Source organism: Gallinula chloropus (assembly GCF_964237585.1).
Source record: "Gallinula chloropus genome assembly, chromosome: 3".
NCBI lineage: Eukaryota > Metazoa > Chordata > Aves > Gruiformes > Rallidae > Gallinula > Gallinula chloropus.
Genome location: NC_140087.1, coordinates 15,392,084 through 15,416,543, shown reverse-complemented (window position 1 = coordinate 15,416,543; position 24,460 = coordinate 15,392,084). Strand labels below are relative to the sequence as shown.

Genomic DNA, 24,460 nt, shown 5'->3' with positions numbered 1-24,460 from the left:
AGCCTGAATGATAAATAGAAGCACAGTCACTTCTAGATTTTTCCCCTTGTTATGAATCGCAAATTATGGAGTTAATTCTCTGATGCTTTCAATGTTCATTTACAATTGGGTAAACTTGGAGTAAAATACTACTACCATACAAAAAAGAACTAAAAAAATCTGTTCTGATAACAGGAAACAGCACGTATATATATATATACACATATATATATATATGTGTGGCTGTGGAGTATTCAACACTGTGATATTTTATCCAGGTTTATGCTGAGATGATCTCAAATATTTTAAACACAGCTATTGTCCAAAATGAAACCACACCAAATGAAATATTTATATTGACTAAAAAGTTTTATCTGGTAGGAAGCCACAGGTTATCAGCAAAAGGAAACTTATTTGTAGCAGAAGTACTCTAACATTGTTTTCAACAAAACTTAATTTGTATGAGTCCCCTTTAAAATCTACTGAAGTAATATAATAATGATAAAAAATGGTCAATATTTCCATCTGCACCTTTTTTCTGCCTGACATCACTGAACACATGTAGATTCTGTTTATTAGCAGAAATTACTTTGTAACATTTTGTTTACCTTCTGAAAATAATCTGGCAAATTAACTACATAAGTTGTTTAAGGATGTGAAAGGATTGACTATTTCATACATCTAAACCACTAATGATTCATTAGTGTTTTTCTCTAAATTGAATATAACACTACCAAAATGATTCTAATTAAGTCACGGTATTCAGACTTCCACTGTATCACTGCAGCACCCTTATTTCCAGTACCACAACACTGATGATGAATACTGATAAAACAAAGGAAGAGATATGGGCAACACACAGAAATTCTTTTTTTGAGACTGACATTTGAGACAGTAATTCAAATAGATTTTATCTTGTACTCTGCCTAAATTTGCAGTATTTCACACAGAAGGCATTATAATGCCTTTTACAAACTATGAGAATTTTGAATTTGCTGATTTTTGGTTTTGTGTTTTTTTTGTCAGAGGGGTAGATATATAGCTGCCTAGTGCAAATAAAACAACGTCAAGAAAAATCTTAAACGGTTTGTAATCTTGAGTGAAGTGGTACCAGTGTGTTTTAACTATTTTCTATAATGGGGTAAATATAATTTTGAGCACACCCACAGGGGCTTCTTGGTCACTCAGCACATTTTCCCCTAATAAAAAGCAAAGCCATTCATCTAGAAAGACTATGTTAAAATCATTAGTGAAATTTACAGAGGTATCATAACATTAGACAGTATTTTGAGCGCACAGCCATAAATGCAAGTTGAATTTTGCATGTTGGTATGCTCCAAGTATAAAAACTGCACCGTATGTGAGTTCCTCTATGAAGCTATATTACCCAACTATTTAATTACAGATAAAGAATAAAAACAATGCAGTTTCATGCTCACTGCATTGAATCATCTAGTCATTATTTTCCCTTTGCTATAAACAGACAGCCTACCTTTTTATCAGCACACCATTTCATTTATTTCACAGTGAAGCCCAGTTTCACAATAATTGACTTGTCAGAAGCTCTAATTTATGAGGCTGGGCTCTGTAAGCCTTCTCCTATATTGGACTCAACCTGCACACAAGCAGGGTTGAATATTTACAATGCTGTTAACAGGTGCTGAGTTGTTTAATGATTCTAATAGCCAGAAGCGTACTGAGAAAGCCAGCGGGATCACAATTACAGGCTGTTTGAACACAACAATTACTCGTCCCCTGAGAGGTGTGAAAGTCAAAGGCAGTTTTATCCTAACAGCATCTAGCACATGGGCTAGACAGGCTAACTTCCATTAGTAGTCCATTGGGAAAAAGCAGTAACAAACCACTAGGTATCATAAAAATTTACAAAGTATGTAAAATTTAAACAATCAAAAACTGAAGGAACTTTCTATTGTCTTTTAAATAATATATTTTAAATCCCAAACCTTGTAGGGCTTAGTAAGAACAACAAGCCATGAAACATGAACTTATTCCTCTAATCTAAGGAAGTGTGGAATTTCATCAGCTGAGAAAGACAGAGAGACGTGCAGGAACATAAAATGTAGATGAAGTTACACAAAACATTTAGGATTTAATGTGAATGGTGGCAATCATTTCCTGTTTAGCTTATGTAAACCTGACCTGAGATCTCTCTGGGAAATTTTTCATCAGCCTTGAAATGGTCCTGCTATAACTGTCAATGCTGTGAAGTCATTCGTTACAGCACCATGTTTTTTATGTTCAGATTATACGGTAGTAATAGTGACACACATAATGAGAAGCGGTGGTGGAATCAGCCCAAAGTATTAGAAAAAACTTGCTAGTCTTTTAAAACAAATGCCCAAAAAAGGACAAATCTACTGCATTCATGTGATCGCCAGAAAGCACACTTCCTGAGAGTTTACAGTCCTGAAAGTGGAATTTTGTTATGAACAAGCAAGGAGGAAGCACAGAGAGTCATTTTTGTAAATCGTTTCACTGCGGTCATCAACTGTGCTTATTTTCATCAGTTTGTGGCCTTCAGCAGCTACCGTCTTCAAATGGTACCATGGAAATGGTACTCAGTATATGGCTTAATTGATGGACCTACACAGACAGAGAGCTATGAACCAACATACCTAACTCACATCTGTTAAGGCATCACTGACCAACTCTGGAGTCTGTGATGCTTGCTGAAAGGCATGACAGCGTGCACAAATGCTGCAGGCAGTAATCTCTATTTTTATTTTACTTGCATCATATTTTCTTGCATTCACGTATTTACTTTTGTCAGGCATGACAAAGAGGTATATTGCTATCTTTATGTAGTATATTGTACATTGTGGTTATTTAAGAAGATCAAAAAAAGAGAGTCCAGTTTCTCTTATATCAGCCAGGTATTTGCCTCCACATCAGTACTTCTAATTAAAATAGACAGAAAGTTTACCTCCTAAAAATCGAAGGTAACAAGCACATGCAAATTTTCTTGCATATTGATTGAGCATTTCTTTTTCCCATCATATATTCATTTGTACAGGGAAATCATATCCAAGAGTAGGGAGACAGTTACGTGAATTTGCTTTCTGAGTGGGGATGTGCAGAGTCTCCAGCTTTGCATCCTCACCTAAGACTGCAGCAGACTGGGGAACAGGAGGCAGCTCAAATACGCAGCGGCAGAATCAGAAAAACTTTACTTGTGCGAATAGTTTGGTAAAAGCCGACCATGAGCTGCATGCCTGTACTTTTCACATCACTGAGACCCTAACAATTTAAAAGAACAAGCTCTTGTTATGAAATTCCTAATGCCTATAGCTGCTGTTTATGAAGTATGTATACTTACACGCAGATCTAAATGTCAGTGTAAAAGAAAATATCCACCCTGAGAAACCTGTTTTTGCACTCAAAATATGGATATTGGTAATTACTGCAGTGTCATATACCTGCACCTTTGTAGCTGCTGTTCTTAGTGCCAAACTTTTCCATTTTATCTCCTAATCTTAATTATTTTATCTTTCTTCAGTAATCCCCCCTTCAATATAGTTCTAAATTAGCCCTAAAATTCTGATTAACTATGGTTTTGTCACTGAAATACATATTATATCCTGTCTGGTACTAGCTGTCAATGCGATACCAGAAACTATATTGGAACAGTATATAATCGTAACTTTTATTCACATATTATTAGACATGCTCAGCTAAACATACCGAGAAAAGGCAATTTAAAATAAAATGTAAGTGTATGATGATAGGAACATCAGTCTGAGCTAATTGAATTACTATTTATGCTACATTGTTGTTTCACTCCAGAAATCTTCGTAAAACTGACATAAAGTGAAAAAGACCCAAACAACCCTCAATAATAAATCTCAAAATTAATTAATATAACAGGTCTTCACAAGGAATTTTCACAGAAAACTGATTTTGTAAGTGTGCATGTATATACACACACACTCTCATATATATTTATAAATATATTAAAAAAAACCCATACAATTTAACAGAGATGTGATCTGTACTCTCAGAATATCTAAAAATTAACTTTCCATATGAAAGCTGATTCTGCTTAACTTTACATATGTTGTAAATTTCTATTTCTCTTTTACTGCCCATGTATCTGGAAAGTATCATAACCTGATTTACAGAAAATGTTTCCCATAGACATTTCTCTTTTGTAGAAAGTTGCAGATTATAATCTTTTATAAGGGTAAAAGAATGAAATAGTCAAGGAACTTCAGCCAAGGAAAGGAGATAGGCGAGCCTCTCAAAATAGCCCCCTTCAAAGAACAGGGCACTTTGCTGATCTGTCTTTTATGATCTTGACTATGCGAAGGACATACCAACTGAAGTTGTACATGGAAAGGAGAAAATGCAGTACTTGACTGAAGTAGGACGGAAACTTTGACTTAACATGCAAATTCAAACTCTTTAATATTTAGGAATAATTGCTTTGGGAAAGGGGAAGAACCATGAAGAAACTCTGGATATTGAGACTGACACACTTTGCACATCATGTCTCAAACTACACACACATGGCAAAGTCAGTGCGCCTCTGATCAAAACTAGCACTCAGCTATTCCACTCCCCAAAACGAACAGCTCAACTACTCCTCTTCACTAGACAGTTATATGTATATTTTAAGATAAAAGGGTTCATCAAACAAGAAAATTAAAATGGCTTGAAAAGAAGTATTGTAACATATAAAGGTTTTCAACACCACCATTAAAAAGTCATTATTACAAGTCTACCAATTATATCAAGCGTGCCAGAAAAACTTTTGTAATGACTGCATGTCTAGAAGAAACCTTGATACTTAAAGCAAAGAATACTTTGATGTCTATCTCACAACAGTGGTCGATTAACATTACTTAAATAGTACAAATAGCAGGCATTCAGTAAGGCATTTTATCATACTAGATTGTAACAGAATGATCCTAGATTTGTTTATGCAGCTTTAGTATACAAATAGCTAAAACTGGCAATAAATGAGAATATAAATCTTCTGCATATTATCTAAGCCCATTATTTTTGGGATTTACAGCATCACATGCAATGAATTTTGCGCCAATGAATCCCAAGGCAATTTATCAATCATGCAGACGAGAATTACTCATTCACCACTCAGGTGCAATCACCTGCTGGCTGGAAAATAGTTCTTGTTTCACAGTGGAGAGAAAGTCAACAAAATTGCTTCGTGGCAGGACATGATAAAGAACACTGTACTGAGCGACACTGAGCCTGCATTGTGTAACTACGCGATCTGAAATTCAGCCATTGTGCTCCTACTGCCATGAAAAAAAATATAAACCCAAAGACCTCTGGATGAGTAAGGGCCACAGATAGTTCTTGTTTGGCAGTATCTATCATTTCATATGCCCATCTAATGGCACAGCAAACTCCATTACTGTGTTGCAGTTTATTTCAAAGTTATCTCAACTATCACTGACTTCTTTTCCTAAAACTCCTTGGTTTTCCTTCGATGTGTCCTGTTCAAACACTGACCACGCTGGAACTGCTTGTCTTGGAGGCAGTCTGAAAATGCCACAGGCACTAGTAGGTCCAGGAGCTCTACTAATGAGCTCGTTTAGTAACTCTGGATGAAACCGAACAGAATTTATTATCATGTCAAAGAATGGAAAGTGTGCACGTCCGTTACATTTGCACTTGGTATCTGGAAGTGACCTCTGAGACAGTCAGTAATGTCCCTCATTTTTCTCCCTGCATGACGGACTACAGAAGGAATGCTGAGTATCTCTGTGTGGATGAGACGGGGGTAAAGCAGCACAACTTGTGAACTCTTCCAACCTGCATGTGTGGCATTCCAATGGAGAATCCAATTTCATTAGAAACTTCAATATGCATTCCTATCCTGCCATTATGGACAGGACTAGTCAAGATGTGTTCATCTTGTTTCTCACTACAAAGGCTCTTCAGCTCACTATGAAATATATGGAGCTGGGATTTTTTTTCTTTTTTCTAACTTTCTTCCCACAGTCCTCTCAGAATAGCAGAATGTTGCTTAAAAGTTGATGTTTAGTTAACTTCAAATTTAGCTTTCCATGACACTGCATGTTAAAGAAACTGCTGGTAAAAAACCAGTTCCATCACTAGACTCACCAATCTTATACTTCAGTGGGAACCTTCTTTTATATTGGGAATTTGCCTATCAAATAAAACAACTGCATTTCTATATTCTACACTTTGGGCTATATCTTTGGTCTTAAAAATCTATCTACTGCAGATACAATATGATCAAAGCTTCTCAAAAACAAGTCAACAAAATAACTTTGACACAGCAGTTTAAGAGCAAGACATTTTTAAATAATGTTACTTACTCTTTAAACTAAAAAAGAATACTGTCTGCAAGTCGCAGTTTTTAGCATTAGCTGTAGTACAGATCATGTGTAAATTCCAAAGTCATACAACCTAGCACAGATGTACCCACATCCAATCCAGACAAAGCCAGAGTTTAGCTGTTTGTCATTCTCAGGGGGGAAATACTTTCCACATAAATGTATTCATTTTGTTAGTTATGAAGTGAGAGAATTGAATATGTTTATTTTTCAGTTCTAACACCTTGCATTTTTTTTACTTCCCAAGAAGATCAGATGAAAATTCTATTTTGTGGGAGTCCCTCAGCATAGGACTAGATGCAGAATTCAAAAGTAATGAAGATTAAAAAAAAAATAAAGGAAATTACTTTATCACCTGCAGTTGCCCATAAAGAACCCAGCTGAAAATTCAGGCAAATCTTGTGGACGTTAACATGATTTCAGAAATACAATGCTCTGGAATATGTCAAGCAATATTTAGTGCTATAGATGACTAATTCTTTATTTGCCAGGTTATTTTGGTGGGTGAATGATCATGTGACAGGCAACATACCATTTACCCAAAACAATGTTGTGGCAAAGGCAGGCTACATTGCTGGAACGGCTCTGGACGATCTGCTTACCAGCTGGAGCTAGGCAGGATGATAACAATCACTGAAAATATTGCACACATGGTTTCACCAGGATACCCTAATGAAAGTAAACTTTATCACAGAGAAACAGCTGATAGCTATTCTCTGATTTATTAGGAAAATCCAGGTCTTAATAGATTTTCCATAGAAAACTGGGCAGAACATATCAATGTGGTAGCTAAAAAAAAAGTAACACATTATAAATACAATACCTAAAGGAATGTGATAATCTGGAGTTTTATTTTAGGGATACTGGTATAGCCCTCTCAATAAGGCTATTTTATAGTTGTCACTAAATTGTAAAGTTATCTGCCAAGAAATGCATTTATATTTAGAGAAAAATAGTATTAAAAAAATGTGCACACAAGTTTTATTCCATGTGTGGGCCAGTAATGTTCTGACACGGGAGACTGCTAAGTATTCTACGCTCCAACAGCAGCGGGATCACCTTTGGATCAACTCTACCCTCAAGTTACCTTTAGATTAAATTGCATTTGTATTTTATACTCACGTTGGGTTCATTATAAGTCGACGGAAGAAATAAGTCCAAGTGATATAATCCATCGCGTCCTGCTTAGAAGTAATAGTTCCAGCAGCAATTTCAGCGTTTAAATGGTCAGCCAGCACTTCTAACAAGCTGAAGAAGAGAAAACAAGAGGACTTAGCTGACTTTACAATCACAGAGATGGGCAATATATTTTGTAGAGTTCTGCATTAAAAGGTTTATTACTTTTAGCCTGAAAACATTATCTATTTATCTTGCGCTAAAAGAGAAGAGGGGAAGAAGGGGGATGTAATTGCAAGGTTAGTAATTTTCTTTACATGGTAGTGGTATGAAGCTCAAATTATTTTTTGATTGGACCAAGAATGCACAAGTTTAAGTCATTCAGGGAATGTATTCAGATGGAGCTACACAGTGGTAACTTTTGAATACTGTGTGTTGACCATATGATCATGTTGGTTTAATCCAATAGAGAATCATATGGAAAGACAAACAGGAAATTAAACAGTGGCAATAGCTTAGCTAATACTTAACAAATACTTGAGGGCTATTAAAATTACATCAAAACTGCTTCCCCCAGATTTTGCCTCATCTTCAAGCCGTGTTAAAAAAAAGAAAGAAAAGGGCAGTTACTTTTACCCCTTTCTCCCAGAAAGATCTAAACTCAGAAACACAGAACAAAAGCAGTTTAAAATTATTTTTGTTAAGTAAAATACTATTTAGTGTCATAAATGGAAAAAAGACTCCCATTAGAATATCTAATGAGCTCATGCTTGGCTAGTGTTCTATCAGGGAATGGCAAATATCCTTAAGGATCAACTTAATTTTTCTTCTATTATAATAGTTTTTCTTTCCCTTCTTTCTGTCCTTATTGCTAGAAGTGAAGAATAATTTGGTACAGGCAGCTCTTTTACTGCTCTATACCACTGATTCCATGCTTCTGAAGGTAAGAACTGTAGATGTTCTATCTAGACTGTCTGACAAACTGGACAAATGATTCAACACCTATTCCATAATAAAGAGTGCTTTCTCTTTTACTTCTAGTGTGCTATATGTCAGACCCATGTCCTATGAGAGCACAAGGCCTGTCACATGAGTTGTGTACTCAACTCTTACAACTAATACACAGACAATAGCTTCTAGAAAAAACTTTAATTAAAAAAATATGAAGTTTTATTTTACAAATTGGAATTATTACAAAAAGCTGATAAATCTGATCTTTGGTAGAACAGCTGGGAAAGCATTCTAAACAAAAAACCCTCCAAAAAACTCCTAAGCAGTTTCTCTTTCAAGATATGAAGCCTCTTACTTCAAATACTTTATCATAACAGGGACCAGGACAACTAAATCAATCTGATCAGAACCTACATAGAACTTAACGAGACTGCTATTAGTATGTGAATCTTCATCTGAAAATGTATCAAATATTCTTTGTTCATAGCAAAAGATGGAACACATCAAATTACAAAGTGTATATATATACTTTGTAATATTTGTATACATATATATGCACACACACACACATGCATAAAATGAGCTACTAGAAACATAGAATATTGACAGCACCCCAAAGAGGAATGAAGTGTTATATTGAATACTGAAGATATGATTTCTTTATTTAGAACCATCACTTACCAATGAATAGAGAGATTTCCTAGTTTATGCTAGTGCCATACAGTCTGGATGTATCACCAGCATTTTAATCACACTGCTCTTTTGACTTATTAGTGATCACTTCGAAGAAGTTCAGCTCCTAGCCTTTTGTGCTAAGTGCAATTATATGTTAAAAAAGTGTGGTTTCATAAGGAAACGAAGTGCATGTCTCCACATTCTTTGTTTGTAAAAACTTTATGTCTGTCTGTGCACCACAGAAACTAACCTTCAAATACACAAGACCATTTCAACTATGTTTCACAGGTGTATAGCACCCTCAACCTCCTACAAATTTCCTGACCAGACAGAGGTCCCATTAATGCTTATGTTGAGGGATGAAGTTTCTATAGAACAAAACTGAGAACAGCTTTCGCTAATGCTGATGCTCTATTAGATGCCTGAGAATTCCTCCACGAAACATGAATCTATAGGAGACTGATGTAACTGGTGCTGTTTCTTGTTGAACGACTAAGTAATAGTAAATATTAAAACCAAGGCATGTGCTATGTTGCATGGACAGCAAACTATCAACTAAGGTTCAGAGAAGGTACAAAAGGTGGTGTTTCTACATTTCTGATAAAAAATATCACAATGTTGAAGAGAAAGATCTGCTGAAAATGTATTAGCAATACATCACCATGCTGATTTCTTTTCGAACTTGTGAGATTTTGAAGAATAGGATATCTATAATGACACAAATATTCTGAGTAAAAAGTGCTAGAAACTCACATATTTTCTTGCCTATTAAGAATCTGTCACATAATTTCAGAGAGGGTTCTGAGGATCATGTATGTATTGTTGTCCTACACTCTGGTCTTGAAGAACAGTTTGTGGTCTCATTGAAATGTCTGACACAATGCTCAGAAACAAAGAAGCATTTGTAGTATTATCTGTGAATGGACTAAAGAGCTCGACAGTGCTTTGAAACTCATGGAAGAAAGGATTTCTTTTTTTTTAATTATTTCCCCCAATATTTAGGAGATATTTGGCACAGTAATTTTATCTCACTTTTTGCAACCCCTTATTGAACAGCTTTTCTGATTGCTTTATCTTTACCTTGATTCCACTGGAAAAGGCTCATAAAGGAATTTTTTGTAGAAGTCTTTCTTAATATCATGAACTAGAATTACAGCTTTTCCTTGGTCATCAAACTGTGGCCTGCCAGCACGTCCCATCATCTGAAGTACATCTGCAAATAACATATTAAGAAAATATTAATTTAAATGTATAAATAAATGTATTTATAAATGTGCAATACAGGATTTTGGGATTTCTTTGGCCTCACATGCCCTATAGGTTTTGACACATCTAAATTTTTTATCTATCTCAGACAAATTTACAATGAACTTCTTTCTGGCAGAGACTGTCTTCCTGTATTCCTGAAGACCACCCACTGCAATAGGATGCAAACTTACATCCAATATATATTTCTTCTTCTCTCCTTCCAGTACACATCCACCCCTTGTTTGATCACACACAATTAAAGATGATGAGCAGGAGAACTCATGAATCCTAAAATGGCAACTGTCTGTTAATTCCCAGTTTTCGAGCATTTGATTCACAATAATAAAAATTCTTTGTATAAACTTTTCTCATATATGTGACTTCTTAGGTTTGGAATATTTTAGAGGAAAAAGGGTAAATCCAGATTCTAATTACTGACAGCTATGATCTTTACCACTCAAAATTCAGGACAGGTTATTAGCGCCGCAGTAGAGACAGTTTTGCATCATATGTTGTCCCTATATCAGACCACCATGTAGAAATTTAAGAACAGGTACAGTTAAAGCTTACCCCTACTACTCTGTCTACACAACCTTATTGCAAATGCTAGTTAATGATTTCTATGAACACTGAAAATACTAGTTTATATAAAACACGCTCAACTTGCTACCTGGCCACCAAGTCTAGTACGCTCATCACCTACTCGCTTGTGCCTTCTCATAACCTCAGCAGTGCATCTGCATAGGTCGATTTGTGTCTTGCTCAACAAAGCAGATTCCTTTTTGGTGCCACCAACTGCTATTTAACTTTGAAGAAACAATGGAGAGCAATTTGTAAGTTTTACATCTTTATTTTAAAATTTTTTGTTTTGTGTATTCTCTGTAATACTTGCATAACATGTGGCTTGCACCACCTGGCATTTTGAAAAAGCAGTTTCTTTGGCTTCAGAATCAATAAGCTTTTGGGCCAGTGGTGAGTTGAGAAAGGAAAATCCAGAGGGTGTAGAATGGGATACAGCAATGGACAATGCTAGGAGAAACAGACCGATGGCAATAAACAGCTTTTTAGTAACAGATTTTCACTTGTGCACCCATGAGTTAAGTAGGCAACAAAGCTTTTTAATAATTTTATTCCTTTTATCAATTTAGGAATGATACGAAAATGTAAAATGAAACTATTTTGAAAATTATATTTCTGAACAGGTCTGTGCACAGGAGAGTGATGAAACAGCTTCTTGCTATTCTCATGCACCGTTAAATTGTGCATAATACCATATAGGAGATGGAGTTACCAAAAAGTGTTAGGAAATGTTGCCAATATCCCTATTTTTTTTTAACTGACTATATGTTGCTTGGCTGCTTTTATTGCTGGACTAAACTCCTGAAACGTTAACTATGATCCAACTGTCTGACTAAATGGCTGGTAAATGAGAAAAGGCCCTCCCCCAAGCCTCCAGCTTTACTCAAGGAAGCATTTTTATTTATTTTGAAATTACTGAACAGTCCAGAATGATTCATTCTGCCCTCAGCTGCTTCCTTGGAGCCAAATGAATCCCTGATACAGTAAGGTAACTTCAGCAGGAAGAAACCAAGTTATACCATGACAGAACAGTGAAGGCATTACTTGAGCGCAGCATTAAAGACAGCATTGTGAAATTTTGGAAGTATTTCAGAAAGAAACTCATTACATTTTCTTTTTATTGCTGCTGCAAAGCTGTATTACCTATCCACAGAACTTCCAGATGCATAAATATTCTCTAGAAAGTTAAAAATAAAAATGCTCTAAGCAAACCACACCACATGTTTCTTCATAAAGTTAGGAATCTGCATTTTCTATTGCAGCGCAGACAACAAAATCTGAACTCTTCCATCACAGATGGTGGTATTCCATCCACCCCCTCCCCAAAGACTTATTAAAAATTCAAGAACTGAACAACTCCTGATGTCCAAGTCACCTGAATTCACAAGGGCAATTGAGAGTGAAAGTATCAGCATTCCCCAAAGCCTCTGTGAGAACTTTTATAACAGATTTCTAAAACAGCATAGTAAGTTCTCGATGCTTACTGAGTTCCCGGTATCTTATGAATTTATTTTCCCTACTACTCATCTCTGTCAGTCCCACAGATATACTGTAAAATTTTAAACTTTAGTTGATTTCTTTTGTCATAACTATTTCCCATTTAGTAATAAAGTCAGTTGTCCCTATTCTTCCAGTCGGGATGAGCGAGATACCACTTCTCTGCAGAGACTGTTCGTACGAAGTTACAGCAGCCAAAGCCTGTCACAAAACGCAAGTGTGCATGGCTAAGCTCCCAGGTCATACCAGATCTTTGAAAAAGAGTTGGTCTGGAAATTGATCCCAAGTTTCCTGCAGAGCACTAACCACTAAATTAAGCTCTATGACGGGTTACTTGGAGTAGTAACCCATGTAGTATTTTCAGATTGAGCTTTTTTCATTAGTAAGCTTCTCTTACTAAAAAAGCAGCGTGTGGTTAAAAAGACGCAAGCTCTCTATTCATGTTACAAATAACATTTACATTGTCCTTAGGTATATGCATCTCTGACATAGCATAGGATTATTTAATAATAAACTTTCTCTTGTGAGAAGAGAAAGGGAAAACAGAACAGGAAACCTGGAATAAATTTAGCTTGTCCTCATTCTTCAAGCTTAGTGCCATCCAGATAAATATTCTCCCTGTCTGAACTCTGAAAGGAGTTCTTACATGGTTCACTTTCTTAAGCTTGTTGAAAAAACTGCAGAACAGTTTATGAAAAGTGGAGTTTACTGAAGGCAGAAAGCAATAAATGTCTGTATCAAACCAGAAATCCAAATTATCTAGCTGTTTATTTTTGAAGCATCACTTACTTGAAGTATCACTTACATCACTGAAGATACTAGACTAGTTAAGAATTTTTGTTTATAGTCCAAGTGACTATGTATAAATTATACATTCTTATACATGTGTGCTTCAACTGCTGCATTTCAAATGATGGCTAAGTTTAATGCTAAAGATCTGTTTCTATTTAAAAAAGATTTTAAAAATGGAAAAAAAAATTGCATGCATGTAAACCTCCTTTTATACAATTAACTATGTAGCTAAATATGACTTTATAGTGTCCCTATAATTGTTTAATGTTTATTTTGGATGATACACATTAAAGGAGTTTAGCATGAAAAAAGATTTGCAAAACAAATATTTTCATTGCTACATAAAATTTTGAGAGTTCTCTTACAACTTATAGTAAATAAGAAACCGTTTCCCCGGCACTCCTGGACTCTAATCAAATTAAGTAATTTCAGTGATCAGTTATTAAATAATACAGATAATTTTCATAGGTTGAAATACATGACAGCCTAAGATCATTTCCATAACTTAGGTGAGTACCTGTAATGGGATAATCCACATAACGTCTTGTTTTTCCATCGTAGTATTCTGTTCCTTTAACAATTACTAAATGAGCTGGAAAATTCACACCCCAAGCTAATGTGCTTGTGGCAATAAGAACCTAAAACAGAAGGAAAGATTAATGAGGTATATGTAACAAAAAGCCAACTTTTAAAATTCCATGTAAAACTCATTATGGCAGGACACAAAGAACAAATGTACCTGGATTTTGCAGTTCACAAACAATTCTTCCACAGTTTTCCTGTCTCTCTCATGCAGACCTGCATGGTGCATTCCTATTCCAAAAGCAAGTGTCAGCTTCAGATTCGAATCTCTAACTGTCACTATAATATCATTCATCTGTAACAGAAAGAATAATTGCATGTTTTAAAACAGATTACTCAGAAATTTTAAGCTTTTAGGGTTGATACTATCTTTTTTTCATAACGTGGATAATTTGCTTAACACTGTTTATACAAACAGGAAAACATGGTCTTTAGTCTCTGAAAAGCCTGGTTTCAGTCTAAAAAAATAATCAAATGCTATATTAACAATGGGGGGGGAATACAAAATGCACAGGACTTTATTGACACACTAAGCATAAGTGCAGATAAGGAAATGAAAATGCTGAAAATATTTTGACAGGTCTGGCAAATGCGGATCATCCTGCTCTGTGTTTGTTTAATGCAATCCCTGGTATCAAAGGGGTTAGAACTGGTATAAAAACACAGCAAATCCCTGCAATCAGTAACATAATAAGAGTCATGAAAAATAAGTTTGGTGTTTTCTAATGCCTATGAAACGACAGACACAGTTCTTCCATCTGATAATTTTGCAATTATTATTAATAAAAAAGTATCCTATTCACACGTCTAAATGCAAATTAATTTGAAAAAATGTATTAAGTATGAATTTTTTAATTTATATACTCAAACCCTGTAGTGAAACCCAACATACAACAGATATCTTCATCAAAAACTTTTAGAGATTTTTAGACAAAAAGCGGTTGTTTATTATTATTACTATTTTTTTTCCCCAAATCTCATGTCAATGACTAATTGGAATCATTTTAACTACTATCATTTTAACTATAGTTGTTACTTCTGTTTTTAAGTGGCACCTTCTATAATAATCTAATTTATTTCTGCAGACAACCTCTGTGAAAAGCCCCTCATTAATAACAAAGAGGAGCTTTATAACTTCTGTCCTGTTTAGTGATTTTACCCCTCAATATTCCTTTTGTTCTTTTATTTCTAAGGCCATTTATTATTTTTTGTTGTGATTTTAATAAAATTATAGCCAGGAACTTTCAAAACTCGTCTTTTATTAGTGGTTTCCTGGTGCCACCAGCAGTGGCACGACGATATTGCATATTTATGGGCAGCATCATTCACAGTTAACCTAGGATGTATAGCCAAGGCTAAAGAAAAAATAGTAGTGCAGAACAAATTACTCAGGGTAAGTGAAGAGTTTGGACTGACTATCTCAAAGTACTGATACAATGCTGTGGTGATATCTTCATTTCCACTCAGGACTCTGAGGTGGTGCGCTTATGTTCAGAACTAGACCCTTCTCTAAATATTTCCTTGGTTCTACAATTCTCAGGCCTTAATGTTAACAGAACTATTCACATATCTAAACCCAAGTACTATAAGTCACTACTATTAAAAAAAAAATCCTTAAAAAGTATAAAAAAGCCATTACATATTCATGATGTAAAAAAACCCCACAAAACAAAACCCACCACAAAACAAATCCCAAGCCCCAAACAATATAGATTTTTGTAAACCAATTGGTTTTGTCAGGAAGTACAAATTACAAAGCATTATAAAACATCTATTTGTTGAATTAGTATTGACTAACAGAAACAGAAGTGATGGAAGTAACAGGGAACACAATTAAAAAAATTCAAGTTTTGACTTGGTCCAATCAATTTAATTTGTCAATGGAAGCTCCTAAACTTTGTTTTCCCTCATAAAATGATTGCCTGGATGGTCCTGAGAGTTTCCTATATCATAAGAAACGTCAGATTTGTTGTATAAACTGAGTTGGCATGTATAAAAGGATGCTTACGGAAGAAAAGAGTGAAAAGGACTATAAAACACTGAAAGGAAATGAAGCAGGAAGAAAAACCCAGTGATTTGAGAAGTGAAGAGGGGATAAGTCTATTTAGGAAAGGGAAACAAGAAGAGGGGTAGATAAGTAGAAAGGACTAAAGAACTGAATGAAAGGAGGATATGTTAAAGGATAAAGTTTATCTATCTAGATACGATCAGCAAACCTTTGATTTCTCTAGTCAACATGTAGACATGTGACTGCAGTGTGGACAACATGAATTATGACCAGTCTTAAAGACAAAAAAATAGCTCGATAAAATGAGAATCTGTATACTGTTTTTGCAATAATTATGACCACCAACACACATTACTAAATAAATTTCTGAACCCATTAATGCTTCCTATGATATGGATTTATGAAGTGGAACTAGCACTGCACAGGCTTCTTATGCTTAGATAGACACTTTGAGAAATAATAGTTTTATCTATACATTTGTGAGGGAATTAAGATGAAAAAGTAGGTATTTGTCTGTATCAGAAAAATAAATAATGAATTTACAGTTTTCTTAATATCTGCATTAAAAAATGAAAAAAAAAGCGCTATTATATTGCTGAATTAATTTTTTTCCCCCATCAAGAATCACTACCTTATGATAGTTACATGTTTAATGTACAGGAACAAGCCAGTTCCAATGACATTTATTTCATTGTTCACACGAGCAGAATTTGGTATTGGAAAAAATAATGAATCTAAACTCTCTTTTCCTCTAGAAGAGTATAGGGATCAAATTAGCTGATTTGGATTAGTCTATAGTGATTAGACTGCTCCTTCAGTACATGCAGTTTTTTTTACGGTGTCAGTTATTTTCAGTCCAGAACCTGAGCTAAACCCTTTTGCCGTGTAGTCACCAGCATAAAACATCCTAAATTCACACTGCTGGGAATTTATTCAAAGATGTTCCTCTTGCTTTTACAGTCAGCGGTGGTTATTTTTTTTTTCTCCCTCTGACTTGTATTACAGCGGTGGCCTGTGGTGCTGTTAGTCATACCTGCAAAGCAGTGTAATTTACCACAGGAAAACTGAAGAACCCTTAGCAGGAGAGCTGGCGCATGTACTACTATCCTGTCATTTTAGCAGCAGGGAATCCTAGTCATTTTTAGCTGACCTCTTACTTTCACATAAATCAATGTAATAAACACAACTATTTTACCCATAGGCACAATCCAAGGCTTAAAATTCTCCTGACAATTTATTTAAAAATACAACTCCCCTATATCAGTGTGGTGTAAGAATATTATCACTTTCTATTAAGAAATAATGGAACAATTAATAGGTTCATTATCCAGAAACAGACACGGCATTGTGACTAAAAAACAAATCTAATGTTTCTGCATTGTTATAACTTCATTACTATTTATTTTTCTGAAAACAACAGTACCGTTAACTCATACAAGGTTAAAGAAAATACATTTAATCTCAAGAACAGAAAAAGTATATTAAAATACTATAAGGAAATATACATGGTACCGACATAAAAACCTGACAACACTGATGCAGGGAACTTAATGCAAGGGGGGAGGATTTTTCTCTGGACTCAAAGCCAGGCAGGATTGGGCCCGTGCGGAAAAGGTTTTGCTATCCATCGCAGATTTTTTTTGATCAACAAACAAAAATACCTCCTTTTCTTTCTTAACATTAGGTTGATTAGGAATCCACCTTTTAATAAAAAACCCTTGAAAACCAATTTAGCACTCTAGCAGCATTGCAAAATATTTATTATAAAAAATAAAGTTTACTTCTATGTTTTATATTCTAATCTCTGAACAAGCTAGATTTTTCTCAAACTAGTAAGTAGTCATTTTCTTTGTTCCTGCACATATGTAAACTGTTGAACCATTTACTTTAAGCTAATAGAACTTTTTTATATTTTAAATTTATTATACTTAAAAAGCTTTTGTAGAAAGATAGGATTCCATTTAAGTAGATACATTACCCTGTGCCTGAAATACATTCCAGTCAGAGTATAATTCAGCAAGTTGATGACAATGCTGGCTCCAAAAGAAAGGAGGAGACCAGATTGGACAAGAATGAGCTAACAGATTGTGCAGCCCAATTCTGTCCCTTTGAGTGTGATATATTGTTTCAAGATGCTAAAAACCCATACTTTCTCAAAGCATATCTGTTGTGCTGGTTTTCCCATTTTCACAGAATCCTCATTATTAGTACTCTGTACTCTTTTCAAAGCACGTCAGACTCAGACCATATGCCACTGAATAATGCTTATCAATTGTCTAAAATGCCCAATAGAAGAAAGATGTGCCAAACAAAAGAATCGTGAAAGTTATGAAGTCTTTTACAAAAATAATTACATATTTCACATCTGCTACAGATGTTAAGTGAAATAAAAACATCTCCTTGTTATAACTAAATGTTAATTTTTTATGACACTCTTTTGTGCCATAAAAACAACATCTTGTAGAAGGAAGTTGAACTTCTATAATGAGTGAAACACTTAGAAATCATTCTTGGGTACCCTCCTGATCTTCAAAAGCAGAAAAAAATTTCATCTTATAAAATTATTTTTAATGAAGAGTTGACATCCCCACGCTCCAGAACTCTCCCACACAAACAAGATGCTTAAAACACCTCAGATAAGCTTACTCAAGAAATATTTTACAATATATTTAGAACAGTTGAGGTATATTATTAAAACATATACATTTAACACTAAAAATCTCATCGAAAAGACAGCAATATACCTATTCATGATACAGACCAGATTCTTCTATTCCTGTTTTATAGCACAGCATTACCTCAGAACAATAACATGGAGATAATAGGTTATTTGATTTAAAGGTTAGAACAGGAAAAGTCATCTTTTGTCTTTCCAACAGTTCTTGGGGTTTTTTTTCTTTTTGCTTGTTTAGCAGTGTAAACCAGAACTATATGGTAAAATTTAATTCACTTCTATACATATGTCTACGCATATTTCCACCTAGTGTATGAACACATATACAAATCCATAATTAGCTCATACACATTTATAAACTTGCATCACTAAAATGGCAGAATCAGTGTGGGCCTGATTCATTTTTGGAGTCAATGAATGCACTTCATTCAAGTGCCCTCGAATTCAGTGGAAGCTGGCTATTGCCTGGTATGGATGCTATTGAATGTTACAGTAGGTATGTTTGTGTTACAGGATTTTAGTTATTTCTAGAGGTTCCATAAAGAACAATCTTAACAAGATGCAGATGGTAAAATGATGCACAAAGCAGAATGCAAAAATGACTGTGGTTAAAGTTAAAACTCTGCACACGGGTAAATTTCTTCTCAGTCCTAGAACTGTAAATATATAAAAAAATAAAATAATCCAAGTATCTGTCCAGGGAAAAAAAATTGCTTAAAAGCAACCAAAACCCAAATAAGAAAACAGCCTGCTTGTTTGGTGATGAGGACTGTATCCCAACTTCAAACAATAAACAGTAAATACTGCTTTGTACTTTTGTTTTAAGTTAAAACCAAAAAGCAGTAAAAACACTAGAAAAAAATAAATAAACTGAAAACTTGATTCTAATAAATTATGTTGTAGAAAGATTGCAACATCTGCTGCCACCACAGATGCAGATGCAATTACTGAAAGGACTTGTTCCTCTTTAGTCAGATCCTAATATAGAACAGTATAACTGATCTTACCCCAGCTTACCATCACAAACTGGTGGCACTGTCTATTTCCAAATGGATAATCTGAGCTGCTGCTCCCTTTTAACAAGAGAAGTTATGGGTCACAAGCTTGAACACTGCAGTCCAGTCTCATAGCTCCAAATCAGAATTTTAGCTAGAAAGTGTATATTGAGAAATAATCTCAAGATTATTCAAAAAAGCAGGGTAAGAATAAGGGTGGGGTGTTTTTTTTTTTGATTGGCATCATTCAAAAGTAAAAAGAAATAAAGAATTACTCAATTTACAGAGGCAGTCTTCTCTTTGAGAGGCAGGCACTGCCTACTCACAGTTCTGTCATGATGCACCTGTGCCTCATACGCATGACCAGGACCATCTTTACAGAGTGATGTCCCCAGAAGAGTCCTTGCAACTACTGCAAATTGCAAGGAAGGCAGCTTCAGCTTCTTCTTCTCTCTTTAGTGCAAAATAAACTCTGAGTTGGGACAGAAAATTCTAAGTGGTATAGAGAGCTCATTTTTGAATGTGTATGGACAAAGCACCTCTGAGGCTCTAAAACAGGTAACTATTCTTCTTCAAGAGACTGCCCACTCATACTTTATTTCGGGCAAACTGTGGCAGTGCTGCTTAAATCCTAAATAACTTCTGCATGTGCCTTGCATAGCAATTGGCAAATGTAGGCATGAGCTTTGAAGTATCAGCTACAAATCTCAGTAAGCAGGGTATTTCAACATCTTGCTCAGACTAAACTAGACAGGAGGTATTTGAGTGAGCATTTCTTCATAAAAAGCATGCACATAGCCTGAAACTTTTTTTGATACAATCTATTAAACAGATCTAACCATTGTTGTGCAACAACAGGTCCAGTAGGACTGGAAAATTTATCAGTACTAGAAGTAGCAATTTTCATCATCATATGAAGGATGACTGCTGTCCCAACTTTCTGAATACTTTTCGACTTTCTGAATACTGTAGGATCATGGGTATGAGCACTGTACAACATACTGTACAACAGCAACGAAATTCAAGGAAAGCATCCTAAAAGAATCATCTCCAAAACTGAATGGACCTGTCTATAATATGTATTTTCAATATATGGATGTAGAACAAAATCCCTTCTTGACTACAATTCAATTGCACCTGTGAGGCTACCAACTCTTCTGAGGGAAAGAATATCTTGCATGATTCCTCCATGATCCAGGCTATGCTGTTGTCTACTTTGGTGACAACAGTTGAAGGGTTGTTTCTATACATCACTTATACATACAAATACGTACACCAGAAGCTTCATACAAGTTCATGTCATTTGAAAAATAAACTGATCAAGACAGTCTGAATTTGACACTTTGAGATGGGTGGCAGTGATGGGGGTGGATTTGCCTGATATCTCAGCGTATTGTGAAGAGCAGCAGTCTGGAGTTTCGTGAACAGAACTTCACATGCTGCAAATGACAGCTTGGCTTGCCAATACCACTACTGGGGAATCTCTACAGGGAAGACGATTGAAGCTAAGATGATGGCATAACTGATAAAGAGGTACCAAAGATCCAGTACTGGTCTCTCTCCCTCACTCCAATCCTCTCTGACAAGGTCTGAATCTCTATGTTACAGTCACAGAAAAGCTGCCATGCAGGGTACCACAGAAAAATTGCTTTTAATGACTAAGGACTTATGTCCACCTCAGTATCAGTCTTCCAGACGTTATTATGGGTGACATTGTTAATAGTACTTTAAGAAACCTTATTAAGTCTACCCACTGGGAAGTCTGCATAAACATAGACTAACATTTAGCCATCATGCAGCAAAACCAATTATACCATTAATCTAAACTAAGCAATGAGTTCTCAAAGGAATCTTATGTCAGCCAAAATTACTATCATGCAAATAAGGCTGAATGAAGAAAAATGCCAAGGTCCATTGTAAAGCCTGTAAATTTTGGATAAACCAATTTATGAAAGATCTCTCATATCCCAACATACTTCACAATTAACAATTACACATATTTTGAAAAGAAAGTAATTTGCCTGTAAGTTCCCCTAAAGGAACACTGGCTAGCAAAGATCAAATATGAAAAGCTGACAGCCAACACAAATTACTGTTTAAAGGCAGCAACAATTTACTTCTACCTGGTCCATTTTTATCCCATATGGAATTGAGAAACACTTCAAATATTTGGTCAAGTGCTTAAGATAGGGGAATACCTACAATGAAGTAGGGAATACCTATTATAAAGTAAGAATCCCCTAGTTCTACCTTTAATACTTAAAAACACTACAGCAATATGGAGAAAAATTTGTCTATTTCACTTGTTCCAAGTTTGACCTTCATATAACTTCAAGTTAAAATTTTTAAATTAAAAAAAAGTAATTATAAATGAAGAATTAAGAAGTACCTACGCTACCTATGCAGCACTACTGTAGCATTTGTCCATTGTGAAATGAAACTCAGTCTAATCACACTCATTTAAAACACAAAACTACAAACTGGTCACATAATTACCTACAGAAATGTCCACTTGAAATTGTAGGTACTTCAAACACAACAGTGTTCTCCATAATAGTGGTAAGATATAACAACTTAGTACTTAATCCTAAGTCTTCTATATTTACGTAAACAGAACTGAATAACTTGGCAGGTATCTTTTGCTCCAAACATCCTGCTTATTAATTCAAATACAAATCATATGAAAATATTATTAAGCTAATAAATGCAATGTCTGGTTGTCCTTGTTGGCTCCTTTTTCAAAACCTTCAGAGGTATATTCTGAAATATATAAAATTTGAGGATTCCTTGCTTTTCCAGCAAGTGAAGAAGCTTCAGTTACAGCTCTTTTCAGGACAGTAGTGGCCCACAGGACATGAGGAAGCTGTTCATATGAATCCAAGTCATTTAGTGCAAACTGCGTGTTGCATTTCCTAACTGTAGGTGAGATTGCTGCAATAAACTGACAGAAGATACTGGAGTATTCTGTTATGTAATAATTACTTTGCTATGAAATGTTTCTGTTATGCTCACTCAACATTAAATAGAGGTTATACCAGCTAGAAGAGCAGCATCAAAGTGAAACATGTTTTACTAATAATAGTGTATCAGCCACAACATCCATTTTGTCTTTTAAAATCCATCTAAAAGAGGAAGGGCACAGATGTTATAGTTACTATCAGAATTATTATTATTTTAAAGAGCAAACAAAATCAAATAATCTCATCCAGGAACCTACACTTTTTGGCATATGCTTTTTGGTGTACAACTGTATATTCACACAACTGTTGATACATAAATATTTCTACAATATTAAATTTGGACCTTGTTTTTATGGATCATGGATTTTTATGGGTCATGGATTTTGCCACGTTTTGGCCCTGTATTATGACAGAAATTCTATGCAGAAGGTCTGCAACCATTGGAGAAAACAAACTTCCAAAATGTAGGAAACCTGAACATTAACAAAAAAAATCGCATTGAAGCACTGACGCACTATAATCAAGACTGTTAAGCCCAGAAGGAAATAAATAATTCTGTATTCAGAGCAGGTGCAGAAACGAGTAAATAAAATCTAGTGTACATTTTGAAGAATGCAGATAAATGACAATATTGAATGGCTGTTTATTATCTAACCATCATTCATGTTTTGCAATAAATGAAAGATTTTTTGAGAAACAATAAAAGAAAATTGGATTAAAGGATATATTGCTTGAAAAAGAATAAAAAAATTAAACCTTTACTCTAGTTTGAGTGTTTGACTGTAATCTTTATGTATCTATAAAAATATTGGCAGAAGGTATGGGATTTTTTATAACGCTGATTTATTTACGTAAAACTGAACCATTCCTAAAGAGTTGGCTCTGTAGCATATCTATGCGTATCTGTGTATATCTATGTGTGTGTATATATATGTATGAATACAGAAGGATAGATTCATGTATGTGTACATGTTTGTACATATATTCACACAGATATACATAACTCTCTGTACATAGACTTACGAGAAGGAGGATTTTTGCTCCTAAAACACCAAAAGAGATTTGGGCTAAATTCTGGCTCAACTTCTGTATGTCACAGATTTCCAGCTGTAAACTCTGGAGAACAGTAGTCCTCTTTATTCCTATCTTTGTACCGTGTGATGTATGTTCTCCGGCACAATGGAATCATCATTATTAACAGATATGCAGGAAAAACAAAGATACTTGTATAGTCTTAATGCTAACACTAGCTTTAACACATATTGAAATTTAGCATATGCATAGCTGTTTCAAACTCTACCCTAAAATGACTCTTTTTAGATATATTTTCTTTTCAAACAAACATCAATAAAATAGAAACAAAACACAAATAATGCAGGCAAAAGGATTCTACCTCTCTTTCATCCATCTTCAGCCATTGTTTGGGATCATCTTCAGTGGCCAGGAAAGCTATCAGATCTAAGGCAGTAAGCCTTGTCTGTCGTCTGGATGACACAAAAATAAGAACAGGCTTGGCTGGAGAATGACTTCGAATTGCTGTTGAGGGAAACAGGATTTGAGAATTAGGCCCATTAATGACAACAATTAGAGTTTCTCTTTGCAATACCTGGACAGCTTATATATCTTCCTGCAAATGATATATAGGTAGGTATACTTAGCCTCTATGCTGCTGGATAGGTATGATTGAGGTGAGTGTCTTTGAATCAAAGACCATGTAGCTATGTTTTGCTGAGTCTGAGCTAATTTGCCCTGCTACTTCAGTGATAACTGTAAACTACACGTTTAAGAGAACCAGTTATGAAAAAACCCCACCAAAACACCACAAAACCTGGATAAGTGTTCTGGACTTCAAAGCTTGTGAATTTCTCTATCTCACCCTGATAAGTATGCTATGTGTTTTCTACCCTACTGGGATATGTTGTCTCAGGCCAAGTGCCATCAAGGTCCAAAACTTGCTTTGTGCCTGACCCAGACCCCAGACTGCCTGCAAGGGATCATTTCAATCTATCAAAACTGGAAAAGGTAAAAAAGGTAGAAGGTGACTTTCCAAAAGCTTC

General features: G+C 35.1%; 1 protein-coding gene across 1 annotated transcript in view; it reads right to left on the bottom strand.

Moving 5' to 3' along the window:
* ASCC3 (activating signal cointegrator 1 complex subunit 3) overlaps positions 1-24,460 on the bottom strand; it is a gene marked incomplete at its 5' end in the record, with an annotated part of 249,988 nt that overhangs the window by 42,378 nt on the left and 183,150 nt on the right. Inside the window, 5 exons of the mRNA XM_084261793.1 lie at positions 7,449-7,574; positions 10,149-10,281; positions 13,702-13,822; positions 13,924-14,061; positions 23,797-23,939. Of these exons, the coding sequence (XP_084117919.1) occupies positions 7,449-7,574; positions 10,149-10,281; positions 13,702-13,822; positions 13,924-14,061; positions 23,797-23,939 (661 nt within the window). The remainder of the gene's footprint in view (positions 1-7,448; positions 7,575-10,148; positions 10,282-13,701; positions 13,823-13,923; positions 14,062-23,796; positions 23,940-24,460) is intronic.